This window comes from Nansenia antarctica, assembly GCF_963989245.1.
Source record: "Nansenia antarctica genome assembly, chromosome: 2".
NCBI lineage: Eukaryota > Metazoa > Chordata > Actinopteri > Argentiniformes > Microstomatidae > Nansenia > Nansenia antarctica.
Window position 1 is genome coordinate 66875140 of NC_137675.1, and position 25934 is coordinate 66901073.

Consider the following 25934-nt stretch of genomic DNA (forward strand, 5'->3'; position numbering starts at 1 on the left):
AGACTTCACCTTTTTAAGGACTCTTAATAGTTTAGTATACTGATTTATTCTTGTTTATAACATATATGCTGTATATGGGTCATTTTTTTTATAGGGTGCCTTTTCCGTCCCCAGTACAAATCATGTTGTATTTTGTCTAAATTTGGACAAATACTAATTCCATTCGTTTATTCATGTATAGTCAATTGTTATTTATTATGAATACAATGATATGGGCTTCTAAGTTGTTGTTTTTTTACATTTTAAAAGCATTGGTTAAAGATGTAAATGGGCCCAGTGTTGTTCATTCAACTTCAATCTAAAAAATAACAAATAAAACATATACATTTCCAAATATGTTATTATTATTACATTTTACTGAGCAATATCTATTTAATCAAATATCGTTTTTATCCCCCCAAAATGTATTTGGTACAAAAAATTAAGGTGGTATGTTTGTCCCTGCAGTCACTGTCCACCCTGTTGAGCTGTGTTAATGTCCCTTTAAAAAACAAAACATATTTCTCAATCACATCACTCTCATGAGGTGACATCACATCAGTGGAGGGAAATTCAAATGTGGTAAGCTGTGTGATTTTCTACCTCTTTTACCATCTGATTTTGATGTTTTTATCAAGTGAGTCCACTTAACGTGTCCACCCTGTTAGGCCTAAATATTGAGGAGATCAATCAAATTGAATAATTTCAAAAAAGTGTTTAGTGCAAATTAGATTCCTCATCAAGTATTCATGGTCATGCTAGGCATTATGCTAACATAGGCAAGCTAAAGTCTAACTTTAACTCAAAATGTCCACCCTGTTAGTGTCCACTGTGTGTCCACTCTGTTAGCCCTATTCAACTAACAGAGTGTATTCTAAATAAAATACAATTTAGGTGGCTGAGCTCAACCACTATGTTTTTCAGCAAGTTAGATATGTCCTTTATATAATAGAACATTAAAATGCAGGTAAATCAACCATTTCTTTTTCAGAAGTTATGAAGTCCAAATGGCACCCTATAAAAAAATTACCCATATAACCATTGATAATACATGTATATAACTTATATGGCTAGTGGTTAACGTTGGATGGGAATAGTTGGTCTTGTCCACCTCATGTGTGGAGAATCCTAGCACATAGAGGATTGATGTTGCACATTGTCTTTCTTTTTTCTTTTCTATGTCATTATTAGTATGTCATGCATACTAATAAAATGAATAACATTGATATGACTTCTTGTTATTGTTATTACTACCAGTTATGCTAGAAGTTATATATATAATGATATAATATAAATGGATTAGAACGCAATCTGTGCTCTTTAGTTGGGGGCCTTAGGGATATTTTCGTGCAAAAGAACCAAATTTGGCCCAAATGTAGCTCAGAGTATGCTCTAATGATTTAGCCAGGGCGCCTGAGCCAAAGACCACCGGGGTCGTATTTATGAAAGGGTGTGTCTGGACCCCTAATTTGCATATTTCCAAGATGGCAACTACCCGAAAGTGAGTTTTATCATATAGCTGGGGGCCTTAGGGCTATATGAGGCTATGTTCGTGCAAATTTGTGCAAAAGCACCACATTTGGCCCAAATATAGCTCAGAGTATGCTCTAATGATTTAGCCAGGGCGCCTGAGCCAACAACCACCGGGGTCGCCATGGCGGCCATATCAATATGGCCGCCCTCCGGAAAAGGTTTTGGCTATAACTTTTGAACCAAATGAACTAGAAATGCAAGCCTGGTGTCTATTTTATGTTTTTTTACTATTAGAAACACATTGGTGTTGACGTTTATGATGGCAGCTTCCACTACGTTGCACTCGGGGAGAATCAATGTTGGAGGAGACGATGAACTGTTTTCCACTCGGGCATGGTTTTATTTTTCTCTTCAGCACAAACGGAATACAACTCTTTCGCTCAGCCGAGCTAACTTAGAAAGATAGACAAACAACTAGGACAAGTGCATCAACACATCAACATACAAGCCTGCAGTCTTATGCAGCGCCCCCCAGTGGTATAACGACAGTACTGCAGAATAAACACAATCCATATTCAACTGAGGACATAATACATTTTACTCAACACCCCCACTTGTACTCAGGTTGCTGTACTTCAAAAATGTAAACAAACAAACAAAAGGAAAAATGTGGACCTTCTCACACATGTTAAATTCCAAAAACAATTTCTGCAAACTTCTTCAGTTTCAGCTTAGTTACAGGTTTTGTCATTATATCTGCTACCATTTCTTCAGTAGGGCAGTACACCAGAGCTACTTTCCCATCATTTACAGTTGATCGTATAAAGTGGTACTTTATGTCGACGTGCTTACGCGATTGTTCCCTGGTTGTCCTCATACACTACTGTTTGTGTATATTTGTAATCATCGATACTCGCCAATAACTGATCTAGATATAAACACTCTTGTATAGTTGAGGCCAGAGCCATGTATTCTGCCTCACAGGTGGAAAGTGCTACTGTCGGCTGTTTCTTACTCTTCCATGAGACTAAAGAGCTGTTCTTACTGAGGCTTACACAGTACCCTGTGGTACTACCCCTGTCGGTGGCATCAGCTGCCCAGTCGGCATCACTGTAGGCTAGTAGGCCTAGCTTCTCACTGTCGTTTCTTCTGAAACACAACTCCTTCTTTGTAGTGCCTCTGAGGTACCTTAACACATGTTTCAGTTACCCACTGCTCCTCTGCTAGGCACCTCAAAAGTACAGTGGGTGGTGCTCACTCTAAACTGGGGTGCTAGACAGCAGGTATGTCCTACGTGTATGCAGATGTAAACCCAGGGTATCTCAACTAGTCATCTGTCCCTGTGTGCACAAATAAACATAAATGATTAACAAACAAAATACATTAAACAAGGTAATATAATAAATGGAAACTTACATAAATCATCTAAATGAACAAAACAAATAACACAAACAAAACCAAACAAGGCTCAACCCACCAGAGCCCTGCCACAGCTCAAAACAGGAGAGAGAGAGAGAGAGAGAGAGAGAGAGAGAGAGAGAGAGAAAGAGAGAGAGAGAGAGAGAGAGAGAGAGAGAGAGAACACTGAGGACACAGAACATTTATAGTGGAAAGACCAGGTTGATTGATAAATATTGATTGATAAATATTATATATTATCAATATATATATTATTTAACAATAAATCATCTAAATGAACAAAACAAATAACACAAACAAAACCAAACAAGGCTCAACCCACCAGAGCCCTGCCACAGCTCAAAACAGGAGAGAGAGAGAGAGAGAGAGAGAGTGAGTGAGTGAGTGAGTGAGTGAGTGAGTGAGTGAGTGAGTGAGTGAGTGAGTGAGTGAGTGAGTGAGTGAGTGAGTGAGTGAGTGAGTGAGTGAGTGAGTGAGTGAGTGAGTGAGTGAGTGAGTGAGAGAGAGAGAGAGAGAGAGAAGAGAGAGAGAGAGAGAGAGAGAAAGAGAGAGAGAGAGAGAGAGAGAGAGAGAGAAAGAGAGAGAGAGAGAGAGAGAGAGAGAGAGAAAGAGAGAGAGAGAGAGAGAGAGAGAGAGAGAGAGAGAGAGAGAGAGAGAGAGAGAGAGAGAGAGAGAGAGAGAGAGAGAACACTGAGGACACAGAACATTTATAGTGGAAAGACCAGGTTGATTGATAAATATTGATATAAATATTGATATAAGTCAAGAGTCAAGTCAAGAGTCACTTTATTGTCCCATCACTGGGAAATTTGTATTGGGCTTACACCCCACAGCAGCCAACAAAGAGCAACAGACAATACAGGATATTAGCACACAAACAGAAGGCAGACCTGATTAAAACAAGAGTGGAAATAAAATGATAAGCAAGATAAGTTACATTCATCTGGTGCAGTTTAAAAGTTTAACAGAAACGGGAATAAAAGAATTTTTAAATCTATTTAATCTAGCGCGGGGGACTCTGAACCTCCTCCCAGAGGGCAGCAGTTCATACTCTGCATGTAGGACATGGGAGGGATTCATGAGAATTCTACTAGCCTGTCTGAGAGTAGCCTGTTCAAAAATAGACTGCAGGGATATAAGATTTGGGCAAATATTTTCAAACACCTTGCTGAGGCCTTGGATGTAGTGCTAACACTGTGTGCAGAAATGGCAATTTTTGGGTTTTTACCAGACCGTCAGATGACTAATAGGAGGAACATTTCTGACAGCATTGCCTTCGCATCATTATTGGCACGAAGGAGAATATTGTTAGATTGGAAATCTTCATACGCCCCCAAAACGTCTCTGTGGCTCAAGGACCTCATGATGTTTCTGCACTTGGAGAAAATTAAATATGACCTGAGGGGTTCACCAGGAAAATTTGAATCTGTATGGGGCCCTATGACTAATTACATGTCTAAACTAAAGACACTACAGGACAATTAAACCTATTCTAATGCCTAATTCAAAGATGACACTGACCACTCTGCAAACTACCTACAGGGTTATATCTAACTTTCTGTAAGACTGGATGATGTCTCCACTGCATTGTTTTTGTTGTATGTTATTTCTTCTGTTTCTTATTTTTTTCTTTCTTTTATGACAAGTGATGATGAATAATTTACCTTGTGTTGATGCTTGTTGTCAGTGCAAATGTAGTAGAATGTGTGTATAGGACCGGGGTGGGGGGGAGAAAAAGGGGGGGAAATGTGGACCTTGAATGTACGTACATTGACTTCCGAATGTCTATTGTTCAATAAAAATATATATAAAATAATAAATATTGATATACATATTGATTGATAAATATTATATATTATCAATATATATATTATTTAACAATAAATCATCTAACTGAACAAAACAAATAACACAAACAAAACCAAACAAGGCTCAACCCACCAGAGCCCTGCCACAGCTCAAAACAGGAGAGAGAGAGAGAGAACACTGAGGACACAGAACATTTATAGTGGAAAGACCAGGTTGATTGATAAATATTGATATAAATATTGATTGATAAATATTATATATTATCAATTAGGGATGCACGATATATCGGTGAACACATCGTTATCGGCCGATGTTAGTCATTTTTTAATACATCGGTATCGGTCTGATGTCAAAACAGGGCCGGTGTGAACAGCCGATGTTTATTTCTGTCTAATATATACGGGTGCGCCGTGTCAAATCTTACAACACCACCAATTTGATCACTCATTTAAGGAACAAACATCCAGAGGTTTACAAAGAATATGAGAAAAAAGCTAACGTTAAGAAGCAGTGGAAAACACCAACCGCGGCAGCTGCAGTTGGGAGCCCAATACAACAAGCACTCGATAAAACAAAGCCATTTGCCAAGTGTAAAGTTTTGAAATAAATCATCCAACACATTGATCTCAGTTTGACTCTTTAGTGAACGTTTCCAGGCTTACATGTCAATTCCTGCTATCATGGCTAAATTAGCACAACAACTAAACCACTGACAAACTAAACTAATGACACTGACAATAAATGGCAGTAAACACTGTATTATACTAGGGCTTTTCCAAATATGTTGTAATAAAAAAATACTTTAAAATTACTTAAATGTGCAGTGTTTGCATGTATTTTTCAGTAAGTACAAATTAATATTATCATAGAATTGTTTTTATACCGAATATCGATATCAGTAAATATCGGTCATCGGCCATAACAGCAATATTAATATCGATATCGGCCACAATTTTCACATCGGTGCATCCCTATTATCAATATATATATATATTATTTAACAATAATGAATGATGGGACTGAACCAAGCAATAATCTGTGAACCTAGGAAAAATGACATAAATAAATCAATAAATATTCAATATTTTGATATTGAATATTGATATTGAATTTTATATTGATAATATAATAAATATTAAATAAATAAAAATAAATCAATAAATATTGATATAAATATTGATTGATAAATATTATATATTATGTAACAATGATGAATGATGGGACTGAACCAAGCAATCATCTGTGAACCTAGGAAAAATGACAACAACAGGGGGAGACAAAAACACAACACAATACAAACAGCAGGCCTGCTATAACACAAACACACACAGAACACCAACACGGTACGTAACACTTCCCCCCATAAAGAGTCAGCCCACGGCTGACGATACAACAACCTTTTCTTTCCCCAAAATTAAATAGTCCACTAATACCCACAAACTACCCACGGGAGAGGGCATCAGCAAACACATTTTCAGTGCCCTTCTTATGATGAATAACTAAATTATAACTTTGAAGAAATAAAGACCACCGCATGAGTCTCTGATTATGATTATACATGCGATGCAAAAAAACTAAAGGATTGTGGTCTGTATAAATAACCACAGGCTCAACACTAGACCCAACATAAACTTCAAAACAATTGGAGTGCGAGCAATAAGGCCAGTGTCTCTTGCTCAATTGTTGAGTAGCGGCTCTGACCTTTGGTCGTGTAAGCCTGTCTAACCTCGCTGCAGCTCCGGGCTTTCATCTCCCCTCCAGACAAGGACAGCAGCACAGAGAAAGTCAACCACAACACCACTTGTATTCTCCACATCGCACACGTCGGTAGTAAATCACGGTGTAAACGGTCAGCTGGTGTTGGCATACTTATTATGAGTTTAGTATGCAGTATATACTCATTGAGTATGCTAGTATGCAGTATATACTCATTGAGTATGCTAGTAGGCAGTATATACTCATTGAGTATGCTAGTATGCAGTATATACTCATTGAGTATGCTAGTATGCAGTATATACTCATTGAGTATGCTAGTATGCAGTATATACTCATTGAGTATGCTAGTATGCAGTATATACTCATTGAGTATGCTAGTATGCAGTATATACTCATTGAGTATGCTAGTATGCAGTATATACTCATTGAGTATGCTAGTATGCAGTATGCTAGTATGCCATTTGGAACACAGACAGAGAGAATAGAAAGCCAGACAGGAAATGCAGGGTGTTATGAGTTAATCATTCTCCCTATCTGACAAGAACCAGCTTGTAAAACAATAACACCAACATCCTTTACCCTCTCCAATACACAAACACAGTAGTGTGGAAGAGACTATGGATCTCTGGAAGTACAATGATGTGATATTGTCCAATTTGTCCTCAATCAAAATAAGTTATTGTCCTTTTCTGTTCGATCTGTTCAACATGTATCAGAGTCCCCAGTGAGAAGCTCTGGTTCTTACCTGTTTCTCAGTCCTTTCTGCTGACAACATGGAACACGGCAAACTGACCATCTTCCTTGTGCTTCTTAAGACAGGAGATTCACAGTGAGGCTGGAGGTGAGTCTCACAGTAAGAGGCCCGACAAACCAGACAGGACATGAGGGCTTTCTGCTTTCTCCCAGTGCAGACATCACACACCACATCTCCAGGTCCAGCAGCTTGGAGTTCTGTTTCCATTCGTTGTTTCTTTCTTTGGGAACGTGTCTTCTTTTCTTTCTTTTCCACTAATTCAGCCAACAGAATGGCTGATGCACTTGGTGGAGGACACCAAGTGGAGGACACCAAGTGCACCAAGTGAAAAAAATAAATAAAAATGAAATGACTGAAAGGGAGACTTTTCCGGGGACAGTTTGTTGCCGGGGACAGGTCCGGAAATCCCCCGGAAATCGGGGGCGTCTGGTCACCGTACTCTGGCTCGAAGGTGTCGTCGAAGCTTTTGAACTCGGTTATGTCCGTGATGATGTGCGAGGTGGCTCCTGTGTCGACCATCGGGCCCTTCTCCTGGCTGCCGCTTGGCCCTGGTTACTCCGTCCGTACGATCTTGAAGACGTCATCTGCGTTGTCGCCGCCGCCGCCATCTTCTTCGGAGACTTTTCTCGCGCCATCCTGTCTGTCTTTACGCCTGCACGTGGCGTCCGTGTGTGTGTCACTTTTGCATTGACCACTACACCATGTCTTCCGCTTACATGCTCTCGCTCGGTGGCCCTTTGTGCCGCACTTAAAACACACAATATCTGCGTCGTCATTGTTCCTGCCACATGCACCTTGCTGGGCGGGCCGCCGTCCGGGTCTCGCGAGAGTCTTCATCACGTCATCGCTCGACTCCGTCCCGCTTCATTTCTCGGTGTCCTCCTCAAAGCTCCGTAGTTTTGCCCTGAACTCTGAGAATGTTCTATTGTCATCATTATGTGCCACGTGTATTGCAAATGGCCTAAACCCCTCTGGCAGAACAGGTCTACAGTATAGATTGGTAGTCTTACAGTGAACAGGCCTACAGTATAGATTGGTAGTCTTAAGTCCTTTTATGGCTAGTCCTTTTTAAGTCCAGTTTCTGTACAGTTACATGTCTTTGAATAGTATACACATTAAATACCCCAAACTTTCTATCTCCAAAAAGAAGAGGAATGGATAGGGATATCAGTCTCACCTACGACATCGTCATCCTCTTCCTCCTCAGTCAAGTCACTGATTGTTTTTGCCTTTGGCGTGTGTGAGGATGTGAGATTTTAAATTGGTGGACTGAGCGCACTTCTTGTTGCAGCCGACATATGTGAAAACCAGACCTCTAGCTCTCACTCAGGAGGGGAGTTATGAATTCTGGCCACTTGGCAAAGTCCCAGGCACCCAAAAATCGGCACGGTGAAGAGTCATAGGGGTCCGGTCGCGTGGCCATGGCTATCAGTAGTAGGTGGTGGGCCGAATGCGTTTATCGCGAAGTTGATCTTTTTCCATCTACAGAGTAAACGATCTCTTACATACGATATTAAGTAATTAGGTCGTCGCTTAACGTTTCACCTGCGTTCCGTAGCGCGGTGATGGCGGTGTCTGCTCTTCTGATATAGTCCGTGACACTTTCACTGTTCGCCTTCTGAAGCGATGTCAACATGGTGGGCAAGTTCATTCTCCGGGGTTTCCCCCTCCCGGCATAATATCCCCTTCATATCTTCAGGGCTTCTCTTGCATTGTCGGGCGCATCTCTCATAATTGGTGAGAGGCTCTTCTTATCGTCTAAAGGTTGTATTAGCTCAGCATGCGTCTGCCGCTATCTCGTCTGCGCCATGTGGTGCTGCTCGAATTCTTTTTTCGTATTCTTTAACCCTAATGGGTGAAGGTGTCCCAACACTTTGGTCTCCCACAGTTCATACTTATTCTCATCTCCGTCGAACAACAATCGAGCCAACCTGCTTTTCCTCGATGATCCATGTTAGCTTTTTCTTGCTATCCCGTCAGCACGCGGTTCGCTGCGACTTTCTGACGATGATGAATCTTCAAACTTCTCTCCGAATGACTCCTGGGAAAGATAGACAAACAACTAGGACAAGTGCATCAACACATCAACATACAAGCCTGCATTCGTATGCAGCGCCCCCCAGTGGTATAACGACAGTACTGCAGAATAAACACAATCCATATTCAACTGAGGACATAATACATTTTACTCAACAATTGGAATGCTTATATTTATGATTGGGTGTGTCTGGACCCCTAATTTGCATATTTCCAAGATGGCAACTACCCGAAAGTGAGTTTTATCATAACTTTTATCTTTTTTTCAGTCTATAAAAGAGAAATGCTATCAATATTGACCAAAGGTGTTTAGAATTTCAACAATATAATTATATCATAATCAGAAGTATACACATTAATTGCCAGGAAATATTTATATTCTCAAATAAACTATAGGATCACACAACCAGGTTACTCATTGTCGTCTTGACCCTCATTGTTGGTACAGGCACCCTCGCATCCACATAATTGAGGTGCAATGGACTCCAGCTTTACAGCATTTGCAGCGCCCTCTACTTGACTTTTTGCAGCTGCAGTGGAGGAGAATGGTGCAGGCTTTACTGGCATCTGCAAGATGAGTCCAGTAAGGTTCTCAAGTCTTGGTCGTGGAGTCCCAGTACCAGCCCCATGTACTGAATTGCTGGACAGAGGTTGCCTGGTTCCAGTAGAAGCTGGACTGCAGCAGTGCCCTTTTGACATGCTGAATCAGTGCAGCTTAGGTGGGAGGCAGGTTCTCATCTACTCGGCTGGAGCCAAAGCTCTGGCTGTACATGATGATGACCATACGCTCCAGTCTTCGGACATGGACATCTGCGTTGATCTGTTCAGGCTCCAAGGTGAAGGCGACCAGGGTTTCTGTCAGATATGTCATATTCAGGTCTGTTGGAGAGTACAACATCCTTCTTGGTAGAAAGGAGGAGTTTACCCTGCATGTCATGCTGGGGTAAGTCCAAATAGTTCAGTTTCGTTCTCTTCATTCTTCAGGAAGTTGTTCCAGTTATTCTTTGGAATAGGAGTTCTGCCATCTCCTACTTTAGTTCCTGACCCCGTTCCACGGATAATTCAAGTAATTGAGTAATTCAAAATCAAATAAAGTTTTATTTGAATGGCACATTTCTCACAAAATGTGACCCAATGCGCTTCACACGATGACAGAACACTCAAGCAGTCAAGGGCAAAAAACCTGTACACTGTGTATCCAGGAAAATTCTGGATATATTATAATAATTGGCCAGATCATTTGGCCATTCAACCTGTCCTTTTTACAAAACCCCCAGCACCTACAGAAGTGAGAGACATCACTCACTTATTGCAAAGATGCAAAGTGTGGAGAGAGTGGAAAGTGCCAGTGCCTCTCTGTTGGCCTTCCCTGTACAGAGTTCTGCACCTGCTGTGCAGAATGTCAAAATGTGTCCCCTAATGTTTGAGGACTTTATTTAATTGTACTTTGAATTAAGGTTCCAGTTTTAATAAAACCTGTACTATTTACACCTATGTTTTAGAGGCTTGCAATTTAGAACTAATAAACTTTATTTTATTGGGTTACTCTTATTCTGACTATTTGGTGATGTAGTTCAGCCACCTGGTATTTCCCTCTCCAAATATAATGACCATCAGAGTGAGCATTCTTAACTTATAGGCTATTATGCCACTTATCCCCCATTCGGAATTTGACTGTATCAGAGAAGAGGTAGGCCTATGTCTAAAGAAATCTCATTTGCAATAGAACTGTATGAGATATTTCCATACAACTAGTTAGTGTTCAATAGCACCCTAGACAATTCAGTAATGATGTATTTTTCAGGGATTTCGGTTTTTCTGATAAATGAGAGAAAAGTGATGGAGTCCTATGTTCCTGTCACCAAAAGGTACAATTTCCGTCTAAACTAAAGCTAAGTTTACAGGACTATAATTCAGTATTTATTTAGGTAAATAGTTGTCTGACTATTTGGTGATGTAGGACAACCACCTGGTTCATACCTCAGCAAATCTGAAGAGGAAAAGAGTGATCCTTCTCAAGTTATGGGCTTTTTTGTCACCTTCCCCATATTCGGCCTGGTCTAATTTGGCTCTTTTTCAGGGATTGGGGTAGCTCTAAAGAACAACCAAAAAAACATATTTTCCCCCAAAATAAAATTGGACAACAATCAATTTCATTAATGGGAGACCCTAAAGATAAGAAAAATCATTGTTGTCATTTGTTCTACCTCGAGTAGGGGTATCTCGAAAACTAAAGCCTTTTTTGAGGACTTGCTGCTAGACTATAAGGCCCCCAACGACTTGAACTTGACTGTCATTTGCGTGAAGAGGCGGAGCCTTTGGGCAACGTCCCTACAAGTTCTACGTACGACGTCAAAACGGGAACTTGACAGGATTTCCTCAACAGCAAACCTGGTGCTAAATTGCTGGCCGCTCTTGCCCAACAAGAGTAAACATATTATTCACTGGCGAAAATATCTTACAAGGGTGTAACTAGTTACATAGGCGTTGTAGATAGCTAAAGTTATCAACAGATTTGATTTCGTTTAGCGCGTTTGAAGTGCTCTTGCAGCTGCAGCGGACCTTTAGCCTAGCGAGCTAGCCAAGCTAGAATGGCAAAAGTCGGGATAGACTACAGCGTGTGGGACCACATCGAGGTCTCAGATGATGAAGATGACACTCACCCAAACATCGACACACCCAGCCTTTTCAAATGGAGACATGAGGTACGTCCCCGAGTCGTGGATCTGCTTTAAAATGTGTAGCAACATTAGTGAATTAGTCTAAAACTGGGTGGTTTTAAGGCACATTCATTAATGAGATGTATACTAATTTGATTATCGAACAATATAACTTACATACCAGATGAGCTCTCGGGATAAGCCTCTTGGCTTTAAGGCCAACTTCATTGTTTATCTTTCTAAACAAACAATGCAGGCCCATACCCGTTGCTTTGAAATATGTTAAAACTCAATATCATGCCACTCTTATTTATGCTTTTGATTCTGTCTGTGAATTGAGTGGTTAAATTCCCCAGCCCTATCTCCCAACTTAAAACCAAACAAGTGAAAAACGACATAAGGATTGGACCTCTAGAAAATGGTAGCTAGCTGGTGTGTGACATTACTTATTAAAACATCTGACGTTCTATGATTCCCACACACGTCTCTCTCAGGCTCGTGTGGAGCGAATGGAGCAGTTCAAGAAGAAGGGGGAAGAGCTGGAAAAGGTGCTTGCAGAGGTCAGGCGCAAGCTGGCAGATGCTCAGAAGAAGACACGGGACCTGTCAAGCTCTGCTACGGATGACGCCAAAGCAAAGCTGAGCAAGGCACAGGCAGAGGAGAAAAAGCTGAAAAAGGAGGAGCGGGAATGGGAGAAGAAAATGGAGGACCACCAGAGGGAGGAGAAGAAGACGGCATGGAATGTGGATTCACTCAGCAAGGAGGGCTTCAGCAAGGTGAGAGTTGTTGGGACCACATGAGCTCTTAGACGGCCTGTGTTGATGACTGATGTTTGATTCTCTCCTAGAGCGTTGTGAATAAAAAGCCAGAGACGGAGGACACTGAGGAGCAGAAAGAGCAGAAGCACAAGACTTTTGTGGAGAAGCATGAGAAAGAGATTAAACACTTTGGTGAGAGCCATACCCTCTGGTCCCATGCTTCTCTGAGTGTTAAATGCTATAATTAGTTGATATGGTGATATTTTTGAATTATTTGTTGCAGGTATGATGCGACGCTGGGATGACAGTCAAAAGTACTTGTCAGACAACCCTCATCTGGTCTGTGAGGAGACAGCAAACTACCTGGTCATCATGTGCATTGACCTGGAGGTAGAGGAGGTGAGAGCAGCAGGACACAAACCTCTCCGTGTATGGCACTAATCTTGTGACATGTTCTAATGCTTTGGTCCTCATATCGGCAACTCAATCAAAATGTTCTGACTCTTCTTTTGAAACATGGAACTATGTTTCAACATTGTTGAGAATCACAACACAAACTCGCTAGTCAAGCCAAAATACTGCAAAGCAATGGATTTGGTGAGTAATCCCCACTGCTACCTAGTTAACTATAACCAGGGGTGCACATAACTGGTGCGCCAGTGCGCATGCGTCGCCAAAATGCATGCTGCGCGGCAGATCAGCGGCATGAACGCGCTCTTGCGCACCAACAACTGAACTTCCTTTTCTTATTTTATTATTATTATTTTTTTTTTTCTTTCCTAGCACCAGGGGAGCCCCCCCTCCCAAATTTCGTTGTTTGGTACCTGTACTATATCAATGACAATAAAGACCATTCATTATGATGATTAAGCTTGTAGCATAAATAAATGCTTAGGCTGTAACTTTTTGTTGAAAAGTTGATTTCAGTGTTTACAGAACAGAGCAGTGCTTAAAGAGATGTCAGTTGATTTCATTGTGTTTAAAGAACAGACATTCAGTTAGTGCTTAAAGAGATGTCAGTTGATTTCATTGTGTTTAAAGGAGTCTGACAGACTTTCATGCTTCAAGAGCAGTCATTTGATTTTGCATTTGTTTCTTTTGTTTTGCACACAATCATTTGTTCGTTCATCTTGATTTATGAACAAATGTCGTTTTGCTAATATAAGTTATCCATGTGTCCCTTTTTCATCCATCCTGTGGGACGGGTCGTGACTCGCGAGCTCGGGGAGCACCAAGCAGCATCCCTAGGTGCTCCTCTGAGCACTGGCCCCAAAAAGTTATGTGCACCCCTGACTATAACACTACTTTGTTAGCAGGCTCACAAAAGAAGCTGCGTTAGTTGACTAGCGACGTGTCATTGATTTCCAACAACGCAGAAATGTACTCACATTTTTTGAAAGAAAAGTCCGATCATTACAAATCGGATCCCGATATGAGGACCAAAGCATTGGAACGTGCCACATTATATCCCCTCTGTCTGTGAGGAAACGCCTCTATAGTCGTGTGTGTTACATAATGGATGAGTGATTCTCTTTATCTGCCCAAACATGCCTACGGGTGTGTTCTCACTAGAACATTTGCTTCACTTGAAATGGAGTTTAGGATCAAATTCGCTTTGCTCTGCGTCATTTGGAGCTGTGAGAACGCGCAATCGAAGTAACTCCCGGAGCAAAGAACCAACGGATGCTCCGCTTGAAAAGGGTGGTTTCGCTCCAGTTACTAACGACGCATTCATCACTTTGCTTCGCTTCGCTTTTGGTGAGAACGCTGCTCGAAGGCAGTCCATAGGAAAACAACAACACATGTGTGTTGATCTGGATAAGAGCGGGACGAACGGGCAATTTTTTATTTTTCTGACCAATCAACTACCACGTCTGTTGCTTCGATTGCGTATGTTACTTCGTTTACATAAAGGGCTGTGAGAATGCAAATCAGAGAAATAATTTATGCAACAATGTTGCGAACTCATCGACTTGCTCCGGGTCTCGATTCAGACTTTCATGTGAGAACATGACCATAATATGAGGTATTCCCATTGTTTAAGTAATTAATTAGTTTTGTTGTGCTGTCTGTGTTTCCTTTGTAGAAACGTGCTCTGATGGAACAAGTAGCTCACCAGACCATAGTCATGCAGTTCATCCTGGAGCTTGCTAAGAGCCTGAAGATAGATCCCAGAGGTTGCTTCCGTCAGTTCTTTGCCAAGATAAAGGTGTTTGTGTGTTTGTTTTTGTAAAGGTTCTGCCTCGTCCCAGTATCTTTAAGCACATAATTAAACTATTTGTTCTCTTGGTACCTGTACAGTATAGTGGTTTGGGCTCAAGTTTTGAACCATTTAATGTATTCCTCTGTCAGACGGCAGACCAGCAGTACCAGGATGCCTTCAACGATGAGCTAGAGTCTTTTAAGGAGCGAGTGCGTGGAAGGGCAAAGATTCGCATAGAGAAGATCATGAAGGAGTATGAAGAAGAAGAACGGCAAAAACGCATTGGGCCTGGAGGACTAGACCCTGCAGAAGTGTACGAGTCCCTGCCAGAAGTAAGTGCTACTAGTCATGTGACGTCTGGCCATCAGCATCTTCCCTTTCTCTCTTTTCTGTTGTGAGTAAAAAGATACATGAGCAGATTACTCTCTGCTTGCAGGAGATGCAGAAATGCTTTGATGATAAGGACATCTCAATGTTGCAGACTGTTATCAGCAAAATGGACCCAACGGTAGGTGCCTATGCTTTATGCTTATGATGATCTTCTCAATATTTTATCCATGATTATAGCACAAGCATTACAAAAAATTGCTTCTATTACATTTATAAAGCTGCAATGAATGGCAACCTAATACATTCTGTAGTATTGTTTTTAGGAATGCTATGAACTGTTGCATTATATCCTTATTCCCACCCTTATTCCCAGGAGGCAAAGTCCTGCATGAAAAGATGCATTGATTCTGGCCTCTGGGTTCCTAACTCAAGGACAGACGATGAGGAAGAGAGAGAGGAAGACCTACCTTATGAAGAGGTGAAAAGGGAGCTGGAGGAAGATAAAAAGGAATGACTGACATTGACTTTGCAATTGTAATATTTTCATCTATATAGCAGTTATGTCTATTGCTACTTCCAATGTTTTTCATAAGTTTGTTGTTAAAGTTTGTTCGAACAATGTGATCTTGGTGATATTGGATTTTGTGTGTGTGTTTGTACTTTCTTGTATGCGTGGTAATGAGTTCCTCTTTCATAATATCACTGCTGGTTCTGCATTCGTGAGGATTGAGGCACTACACTACAGGGTTCCCCTATTCTATACATAATTCTATCACAAAAATGATGGCTCTACTTGCAGCAGATGACCAGCAGATGTCGCCTTATATCTTCTAATTGAATTGATAAGCAATGAGTTCCTGTATTGCTGGTGTCTCTACAAAAAGACTGACCCCATCTTGGGCAGTGTTCTTGAAGTAGAACATCCACTCCCCGCTTCTCTCTCCCCACCCCTTTCTTGTTTGGGTTATTCTTCTATGATATCTGCGACATTGTATTCACTCAGCTGTATAAGGGGAGTGGCCCCAAGCTGGCACAGACAGTGTTTTCGTCACATAGTCGTTTCAGGGGAATGCGTGGGAGTAGGGGAAATACGCACCAGCTACCGGATAATACGGACTGGACATCAGTTAGAATTCTTACTTTCGGTTTTCAAATTATTCAACGGCGAGAAGAAACACATAGATGGTAAGACATCTGATACTGAGTCAAACAAGTTTATATATGTAGCTTGATTAATATTATATAATGTCGCTTGCTGTAGGCGAACTGTACAATGCAATGGCAAGTAATTCCCGTGTGTATTTTAATTGTCAACCATCTATTCGATGACTCAATAATATACCTGTGATGTAAATGTTGAATTAGTTGAGAGAAACATGAACCATTTGCTGGCCATATTGTCATTTTATTTACTGTTGTGTGTACCACTGATTTTCAAAGTCAATACCCGGAAGGCCTTAGATAATTGATCATATATCATTGTTCTACAGTGTTTTCCACCGAATGGGTTTATTTGTATAAATAGTATTTATAGTTGTGTTGACTTGGCGCCTACATGTTTCCTCAGAACAATGACAATGTCTTTAAAGGGGCAATCAGGGATTGGTACATACATGTGTTTTTAACTTTTAAATCAATGATATATCTAGATTCTTAATAACTTAACATAAACATAAAATATACATAAACATAAAATGATCATGAGCTTATTTAAACAGTTTTACCAAAATATAAGCTTGTGTACTCCATTGTTGATAAACTGTGTCATTGTAAACAAACACAGTATAGCTTTAACACATGGTTAAAACTATCATTTTGATCTCATGGGTGGTCGATCCTTCCATTCAAGGTGTCTTCTCCTGGCCCATCCCTCAGAAGTGGCGTGATCACTAACTATGTGGTGATAATTTTATTTAAATGCTGGATTACCCCCTTAATAAATAATGTAGGCTTTTCTAAACATTATTATCATGAGTGCACTGTCATCAATCATATGGCACAAACTGATCTTCATGAGCTGTATCATTTCTGTATTAGCCTGTATTACAGTGGTTAACACTACCGTGATGACTACCGCTTAACTGGGTGACATTTCTCTGGCTCCTGGCTGTCACTTAAACCCAGCTTGGCTTATGATGTCTCGACGTGGGCGCTACAAGAGTATCAAGACTGGGGCATCCACAGGCCAGTGTGAGCTGCCTCAGGGACAGGGCATCCATGTCCTTCTCTTCTGGACCAAGGAAGGGGACCGTTATCTGTCTCACACAGAGGGCAAAGTGACAGTGGAGGAGCTGTGTATCTCTGCAGCCCAGACTGTTGGTGAGAATTAGTACTTTTGTCTTATAGAAATGGACCTTTAAATGATTTTGTGTTTGTGGATGAAACCATCATCAGGACACTGAACTTCATCAGGACAGGTTCACTGTAGTGTTTTGTTTCCTCATGTTTGATGACAGTCAGGTGGTCTCTATTATCTGTATTACATGTCAATGAGACCCTGTTTAACCTACATGTCCACTCTAGGAATTACCCCACTGTGCCATATCCTGTTTGCTCTATACGATCCCCTATCTTGCTGCTGGTACAGCCCAAATTACATCCTCAACCCAGAGGAAAAGCCAAGCCTGGTGCTTCACTACCGCATGAGGTCAGTGGTAGTATGGGTTTCTAGAGGGACACAGACTGTACGCACTGGTTCTGTCATGCCAGAATTAGTCCGGGGTCAAATAGTGTCCGTCCTATGATGTAATCATATCTTTAGAACGTTCTGGCATGACAGTTCCATTCACATGCCTAAAAACAACTGGTGTTATTCTTCCCAGATTTTACTTTCGGAATTGGCATGGGTTGTGTGACAAGGAACCGACAGTGTCGCGATATGCCCCACGGTCAGGGACAGAACAGGGGGGTTCACCTCTACTTGAAATGACCTCCTTGGAATACCTGTTTTCTCAGGTGGGTCTCGTGTTTCTCTTGATGTATTGTGTGGTTTTGTCATACTCAGTTGTGTTTGCACACTCCTTACTTACAATACTTGCAGTAATCAATTGGTTCTTCCTTGTGTTTCCCTCAGGCGAAGTATGATTTTGTGAATGACGTGGCACCAATGGAGGAGGCTCAGGGAGAGGAAGCGCTGAGTCGCTTCCAGAATGAGAGCTTGGGCATGGCTGTACTTCACCTTTCTCATCAGGCTCTGCACACAGGCTCTACTTTACAAGAGGTGGCCAGGACCATCAGGTACTGCATTAGCCAGAGGGAACAGTGTGGCATGTTGTAAGCCTCTGACAAGGTTTATGACATTGCCAGATTATGCCTTTAACATGATTATTCCCTTTTCCATAGCTTCCTGAGCTGCATTCCAAGATCCTTCTCCAGACACATTGCAAATGACAGCTTTCTTACAAAGATCCGTATTCGGCGGGTGTTTGATGACTTTGTGAGGACCTTTCAGCAACACACTGTGGGCCTCGGGCGACTGGGATCACAGGAGGTTATGTATAAGTACATTGCTACGCTGGAAAACCTAGCTCCCCGCTTTGGCACAGAAATCTTCCCTGTGTCTTATTTGGAGCTAGGGCAGGATGGGGATGGGAGAGGCTCCTATCTCAACGGCAGTCACCCTCGCGGGGCTGAGGGGAACTTTGGCACTGAGGCCACTCATGAGATCATGGTGTCTGGTTCTAAGGGGATTCAGTGGAGGAAGACTTCATTGCAAAGGGTATGTCTTTCAAATTGTGTGTCAGTGGTTGCTTGGTAGACTCTTGAGTTAAGCCTCTGTTTTTATTAGCATGCCTTTGGGATGTTTCATAAGCCATGTCTATTCTAGGCTAAGGCCAACGATTATGTGGGGAACAGGAGGAGAACAAGGCAACAGCTTCACGTGCAGGATGTCCCTACACCCAACAAATGGGCCTCTTTCTGTGACTTCCCTGAGATCTCCCACATTGCCATCACTGGAGCCAAAGTCTGCATCAGCAAACAGGACAACCACTCCATGGTTAGAGCACCTGCCTCAATGTCTCTCTGTTGCACTGCTTTTTATTTTATTTTATTTTATGTATACATAGGATGCATCTTAGCTATTATTATTATTATTGTTGTTATGAATGTCTGTATGGAAGCAGTATCATTGATTTGTATAGCCTACTGTACGGTGTGGGGGAAGTCATTCTTACTGTGAAATGTGTATGTAGGAGGTGAGGATGATTTCCAGCTTGGAGGCTCATTCCTTCGTTTCCCTTCTGGATGGATACTTCCGCTTGACTGCAGACGCCCACCACTACCTGTGTCATGAGGTGGCTCCTCCCAGAGTAGTGCTGAGTGCAACAAATGGCCTCCATGGACCTATGCAGTGAGTAACACACACACACACACACACACACACACACACATACACACACACACACACACACACATTTGCACAAACACACTACCTATCTTACATTACAACTATGACCTTTGTTTTTTTTCAGTGATGCCTTTGTGCTGCACAGACTGAAAAAGGAACCAGCAGAGGAGGGAGCCTTCCTGGTGCGCTGGAGTGTTCTTGACTACCACCGTATCATATTAGCTGTTCTAAACAGGAGTCAGGTAATGGTGCTTACACCACAATCTGGAGGGCAGTGATGTGGGTGATACAATATAGAGTTGATTAAGGAGAATCTAGTAAAAAATTATGAGATGTAATGTTGTGTGTGTGTGTGTGTGTGTGTCTTTGCTGGCATCCTGTAGAATGGACTAGCTCCAACCCACAAACAGTTCAGGATCCAGCAGAAGGGCTCTGTGTTTGCTCTTGAGGGATGGGACCGGGAATTCTCCAGTGTGAAGGAGCTCACTGACAGCCTGAAGACGTTTGTTCTCAAGTCTGGGACAGACAATTTCACTGTGAAGAAATGCTGTCTACCCCGCCCGGCAGGTGGGCCTGATACATGTTTAGGATGTGTTGATGTGATGTCCCCACTTGCCCACTTGTTCAGCATGTATATAAAAAAGTAACTCAAAAGTAAGCGCAAAACTGAGTGTTCAGTAATTGAATGAATGTTTTGGTTTGTGTTTCAGAGCTGTCAAATCTGTTAGTGGTGAGACAGGGTACTGACCACTGCATTCAGCCTGACTCTGTGACCCTTAATCTGACCCAGCTGCGTTTCCATCAGATCAAAGACAAGGAGATCACACAGGTGAGAGAAGTCAGCCTCCACATCTCTCACAGCACCCTCCTGTGACCAGCTGTTTTACTTGACACTCTTCTCTTCCTCATCCTGATTGTTCTAAATGTACTTGCCGGTTCTTTAACTACTATATGGTGTTTCCCCTGTGTGCAGGAGCAGCATTTGGGACGTGGTACTAGAACAAATATCTACTCCGGGCGTCTGTTGGTATGGACTGGAGGGGAGGATGATGAGGACGAGTGGAATAACAACCTCAATGATCGCAAAGGGATCCGAGTGGTCCTCAAGATCCTGGACCAGAGCCACAAAGACATCGCATTAGTCAGTGATCATATGTTATTGCTATCTCATGGTTATCTAGCATCTCAGAACCATCTCTCTTGTAATGTTGTTGGTTCGTAAGCACTGCCTCTAGCTCTGCTGATTGGTGCTCTTTGTGATATTATATTATTATGTCACGATAATCCCGTCTCTTCTCTCTTATAGGCATTCTTTGAGACAGCGAGTTTCATGAGTCAAGTGTCCCACAGTCACCTGGTGTTTGTACATGGAGTGTCTGTCAAAGGATCTGAGAGTAAGTGCAATGCCACTAATCAACCCCATGCACTCACTTCCTCATACAGCTGCACTACTTCCTCCTTCAGCACTAACTTCCCTCATATAGAGTCATCTTTCAATGGTAAACTACAAAGCCTAGTATTGTCTGTCCAAAACAAACAGTGACCGTAGCCAAACAGTCCTAACCAGGGGGGTATTCCATCAGTGTCGCTAAAGGAAAGTCTTTATCAAAACAATCCTGGATTTTCCCCCAGGTCAATTATTTTAGGTCATTATTAACATCATTTGTAACAGTCAGTGTTCTGGTCTGTAATCATTTAATTCCTTTTGACTTTCTATCAGACATCATGGTGGAGGAGTTTGTGGAGTTTGGGCCTCTGGATGTTTTCCTTCGCAGGGAGAAGGCACTGGTGACTCCTCAGTGGAAATTTGCTGTTGCCAAACAGCTGGCCAGTGCCCTCAGCTACCTGGTAAATTCAACCACTATTCTCCCGTTACAACAAACATAGATCACATTCTTTCAGCGTTATTATTGTCTGCACAGTGTACGGCATACTGAACAAATCTTAATCCTCATTCCTCTCACAACCCACACTAGCTTCAGTCTGATTATCAACCCTACTCTTAACATATTGAAAGGCCTTTGAAGCTATTGAATGGATGAAGCTATTGAATGTTTCGCCTTTGAAGCTATTGAATGTATAAATACCCCATACCACTTGGTTATTGCAGGAAACTAAACGTCTGGTACATGGGAATGTCTGTGCCAAGAACATTCTGGTGGCTCGTCGTGGTCTAGAGGAGGGCACTTCCCCCTTTGTCAAGCTGAGTGACCCTGGCATCGCCCTCACTGCTCTCAACCGGGAAGGTTAATACTGCCAACCAACTACTTCCTTATTGCTATCAACACTGCATGTGCACTAATGCATTAGTGCATTAGTTTTTGCTGCACTTGATTGCCTCTAGTTGTTCTACTTAACGTCATTATAATCAGATTGAACCACAGGAAGCCCAGCACATACCACTTTCTGGTCAATGTGTGTCTTATTTCCTGTTGTCTTACAGATTCATCATATTGACTATGCTTTGAAGGTTTTAAACAGGTTATGTTGCATATACTGTGCTTGAGACCATGTAGTGGAATCATAGTTGAGGCTAGTTTGACTAAGACTGTCTGTACTTCAGAGCGTCTCGAGAGGATCCCATGGATTGCTCCAGAATGTGTGCCATGTGATGCCCCGATTGGTAGTGCTGCCGACCAGTGGAGCTTTGGAGCCACACTGCTTGAGATCTGCAACAACGGTGATTTGCCCATGAGTGGCAGCACACTCTCGGAGGTACGACCCTGTCATTTGTCTCTGATTCCCCACTCCCTGCCATAAGCCACATATCTGCCATTCCTGTTAACCTCTGACCTCTCCCTCCAACAGAAAGAGCGGTTCTATGAGACACGGAGTCGCCTAGCCGAGCCCTCGTCTCAGGAACTGGTCAGCTTCATTAGCATGTGTTTGACCTATGAACCTGTGGAGAGACCGTCCTTCCGTACCGTACTCAGAGAGCTCACTGAAATACAGCTCAAAAGTAGGTCCTCTCCTTCTTTGATTCTCGCTCTGATTCTGTAATTTTTCCCTCTACTCCAAAGGACTGTCATGTGTGGTAAATGAATATTTCTTGTACATTATTAGATCCAGACATATCCCCCAGTGAGTCTCTCCCAGATGCAGACCCCAGCGTTTTCCTCAAACGCTACTTGAAGAAGATCCGAGACTTGGGAGAGGTGAGTTAATTTTCCTGTTGAGCAAATACACTTAACCCTCTTGTCCTCTTCACCTTGTGCTGTATTGTGTGATCCGCCAACCTTTTGTTAAGTCCTCTTAGGCTAGGACAAATGCTTTGTGCTCTGTCTCTAGGGCCACTTTGGGAAGGTAATGCTGTATGTGTATGACCCTGACAATGACGGTACTGGAGAATACGTGGCAGTGAAGGCCTTAAAGCAGGAGGGAGGCGGTCATCTCCATGAAGGCTGGATGAAGGAGATCAAAATCCTCAAGTCCCTCTACCACAGCAACATTGTCAAGTATAAGGGCTGCTGCTCTGAGCTGGGTATGTGTTTCCCAGTGTAACTCACGTGTGCACACAATCTTAAATAGATTGTGTGTTTGTTGATAAATCTCTCCCTCGATAAATATGGATACTGTATGTTATGTCTTTATGAGTGAGGATTTTCAGGGGTTTGTGCACATTATATTGAGGAATTTATTCATAACCCTTAACTTCAAAACCTCCTTGCAGGTGGTCAGGTGGTGCAGCTGATCATGGAGTACCTGCCTCTGGGCAGCCTCAGAGAGTACTTACCCAAACACCGTCTGGGCGTGGCACACAGCCTCCTCTTTGCCCAGCAGATCTGCCAGGTGAGCCAATAACGCTGTTGGGAGGACTGGTACACATTAAGGGTGTAATCTAAAGTGAAATCCAACATGGATGAATCATTTTTAAATAGTAGGTGACAGTGTACCCAATTTACCTCTCTAACCATGAATTTCAATTTCTCTCTTCCTCTCCTCTCTCTTCCCCTGCAAAATCCCCTTGGCCTCCCTGTCCTTTCTTCGGACTCTTTTCCGTTCTTTAGGGAATGGAATACTTGCACACAATGCGATACATCCATCGGGATTTGGCTGCACGGAATGTCCTTGTGGAAAATGAGGGTTTGGTAAAGATAGGAGACTTTGGCCTGACCAAATACATCCCAGAAGAAGATAACTACTACCGTGTGCGTGAGGATGGGGACAGCCCTGTGTTCTGGTGAGTTCTGGAGCAACTGAACAATTACCCTCCTGTGTTCTACTACTTTATAGTCCAGAAGTGTTGATGGTTATATAGTCAATTCTATTGTTTTTTTTTTTTGTTTTTTTTACACAGGTATGCAATTGAATGTTTGAAGGAAAGCAAGTTTTCCTTCTCTTCTGACATTTGGTCCTTTGGTGTGACGCTATATGAGGTCCTGACCCACTGTGACCATCGTCAGAGCCCTCCAGTGGTATGTCACCCTCATCTCACCCCATGCACCTTGTAGTTCATAGTGGCACCATTGCTGTGTGGTGTGTTTTATTGTTTATTGTTTTCTTTGCTTATGGTTCTTCTGTAGAAGTTATTTGAGATGATGGGGGTGGTGCAAGGTCAGATGACTGTGATGGTGTTGATCAAACTGCTGGAGCGACACAGACGATTGCCCTGTCCCCGAGACTGTCCTCATGAGGTGAAGTATATAGACACTCACAACGGCCTCTGTTTGCTGTTAGCAAAATGTACCTAGATTAACACACTTGTTTCTTTTTGACAGGTGCACATGTTGATGGAGCAGTGTTGGGATGTTGACCCTTTACGACGGCCGTCTTTCAAGTCCCTCGTAGAATCCATTGAGGCAATTCGGCAGACGTATGAATGGCATCCCAATGTGCGCCTGGCCCAAATTAACCAGTGATATCCTTGCCTCTCTACAGCCCAGGACTTCACTCCTCTATACCTCAGCACTTTGCGACTTGAATCAAACCATGCCTTGCATTCTTCTCTACACCACAGTGCCCCCTGTCTACTGAAGGCTGTATAAAAGCATTGGCTGCTCTTAATGTTATTAAATGAGAATTCAGGTGATATCCATGTTCCATGTCCATATAAGTTAGTTTTATTAATTTTTTTAAAATCCTTACATGATCAAGACTGTGCTATGTTTGGAACTCATGCATCCATTAAGATGACCCCTTATGATTAAGTGAGTTCATTGAGTCCTTGAGTGAGGCCGTTTCTGATGGGAGCACAAATATTGTTTTAAACTCTGCCATACCTTGTCATAGTGCTGCCTCAGGTCTATTTCATGACTTATGAAATTCTAACCAGATATTAAAGATCCCTGTCGCTCAAGAAATTGCTTCAAATGGTTTTCAATTAGGTGGTGTTGTCATTCCAACAATGTTACTTCTGTAAGTTGTAAAATATCATAGGCTACTGTTGTTTGAATACTTTATTTTATGGATGTTTATATTTTTTGTGTGTGAATAGGAGAGGAGAGATTATGTATGTTATTCAATGTAAATGATCATGTTCAATAAATCTGAGCACTGGAAAGCGAATGTTACTCATCTTTTGTGCAAAGGTTTCCCCTAATGTAAATATTAATCTTTTTTGTTAAGAGCCATGAGAGATGATCTCTTGAAAGGCTAGCAGGCTCTTTGTCCTGTCTGATTCAGTACTTGAGTAAACTGTCCAGTCTGTCTACAATAATCAAAGGTCCAGTGTATCAGAGAAAAGATACAAGGCTTGTTATAATAACCCATTATTTTGCTCAAGCTCTAATCAGTGATATGGAATTTAACCTAATCCTAATTAAAGAGGGGCAATATATCAACAAACTACTTCTCATCCTAATAAATAAACTCAGATAACAGATTAAACAGATTTTCTGTGACTCCCTGCACTGAATCATATCACAGAAAGGAGCCAAGAGGGTTCAATCGGCATCCATTTCCGTCCGCAGTCTGTGGAAAAATAAGTACTCGGCCGTATTTGCAATGCTCGGAAACAATAGGATTGCGGTGAACATTCGTTTTTTACTAAACTGCACATTGTCCTTATTGATTCTAGCTAAACATGTGTAATGTCCTCGGTGTTATGATATTTTCGCCGCACAGAGCAGAGCATGGTAGCCCGCCAATCAGCAAAAAAATAAGTTTATTCAAGGAGAATGACTGCTACGCACATGCGCAATCGGACTAGATCCTGTGTCCTCGTGAATAACTGCTGATAAGGATGTATAACAACATCTGTGTCACCATTTATATTTCCACTTGCTTGCAGTTCGTTGACCAGCTACTTTCACCACTCAATATCACTGACAACACTCTCCGCGCAAGCCTGCGCAGTGGCTACGTTGCTTGTTTCCGGGGACAACGGCTACCGTTGGATTTCGAGCCACTCAACCATCTTGTTAGTATACAATATCTTTGATCATGTTGATTGACTCCGCCCCGTGCCTGTGACGTTGCAGTCGTAGAACAAAATGCATCCCTCTGTCGT

General features: G+C 42.0%; 2 protein-coding genes across 2 annotated transcripts; both read left to right on the plus strand.

The window, feature by feature from the left end:
- The first annotated feature begins 11578 nt into the window (after positions 1-11578).
- On the plus strand, positions 11579-15778 carry cdc37 (cell division cycle 37 homolog). The gene is made up of 8 exons (XM_080524781.1): positions 11579-11892; positions 12342-12623; positions 12695-12797; positions 12889-13004; positions 14692-14814; positions 14958-15140; positions 15245-15316; positions 15512-15778. Exons 1-8 carry the CDS (start codon positions 11779-11781, stop codon positions 15650-15652), a joined length of 1134 nt encoding a protein of 377 aa, XP_080380907.1. The 5' UTR covers positions 11579-11778; the 3' UTR covers positions 15653-15778.
- A 451-nt stretch (positions 15779-16229) lies between these two features.
- On the plus strand, positions 16230-24977 carry tyk2 (tyrosine kinase 2). The gene is made up of 24 exons (XM_080524103.1): positions 16230-16323; positions 17188-17457; positions 17662-17785; positions 17961-18093; positions 18212-18375; positions 18481-18856; positions 18965-19135; positions 19332-19489; positions 19611-19728; positions 19870-20053; positions 20197-20315; positions 20460-20627; positions 20793-20880; positions 21207-21334; positions 21597-21732; positions 22050-22201; positions 22295-22445; positions 22550-22641; positions 22775-22967; positions 23157-23275; positions 23494-23666; positions 23784-23901; positions 24010-24120; positions 24205-24977. Exons 2-24 carry the CDS (start codon positions 17271-17273, stop codon positions 24343-24345), a joined length of 3504 nt encoding a protein of 1167 aa, XP_080380229.1. The 5' UTR covers positions 16230-16323; positions 17188-17270; the 3' UTR covers positions 24346-24977.
- Positions 24978-25934: the final 957 nt, after the last annotated feature.

Bases quoted from the DNA above. Each gene is read 5' to 3' on its own strand.
- cdc37 (XM_080524781.1), top strand. From the start codon at position 11,779: ATGGCAAAAGTCGGGATAGACTACAGCGTGTGGGACCACATCGAGGTC. The intron at 11,893-12,341 runs GTACGTCCCCGA...CGTCTCTCTCAG, and splicing joins TTTTCAAATGGAGACATGAG to GCTCGTGTGGAGCGAATGGA. The intron at 12,624-12,694 runs GTGAGAGTTGTT...ATTCTCTCCTAG, and splicing joins GCAAGGAGGGCTTCAGCAAG to AGCGTTGTGAATAAAAAGCC.
- tyk2 (XM_080524103.1), top strand. From the start codon at position 17,271: ATGATGTCTCGACGTGGGCGCTACAAGAGTATCAAGACTGGGGCATCC. The intron at 17,786-17,960 runs GTCAGTGGTAGT...TATTCTTCCCAG, and splicing joins GTGCTTCACTACCGCATGAG to ATTTTACTTTCGGAATTGGC. The intron at 18,857-18,964 runs GTATGTCTTTCA...TGTCTATTCTAG, and splicing joins GGAAGACTTCATTGCAAAGG to GCTAAGGCCAACGATTATGT.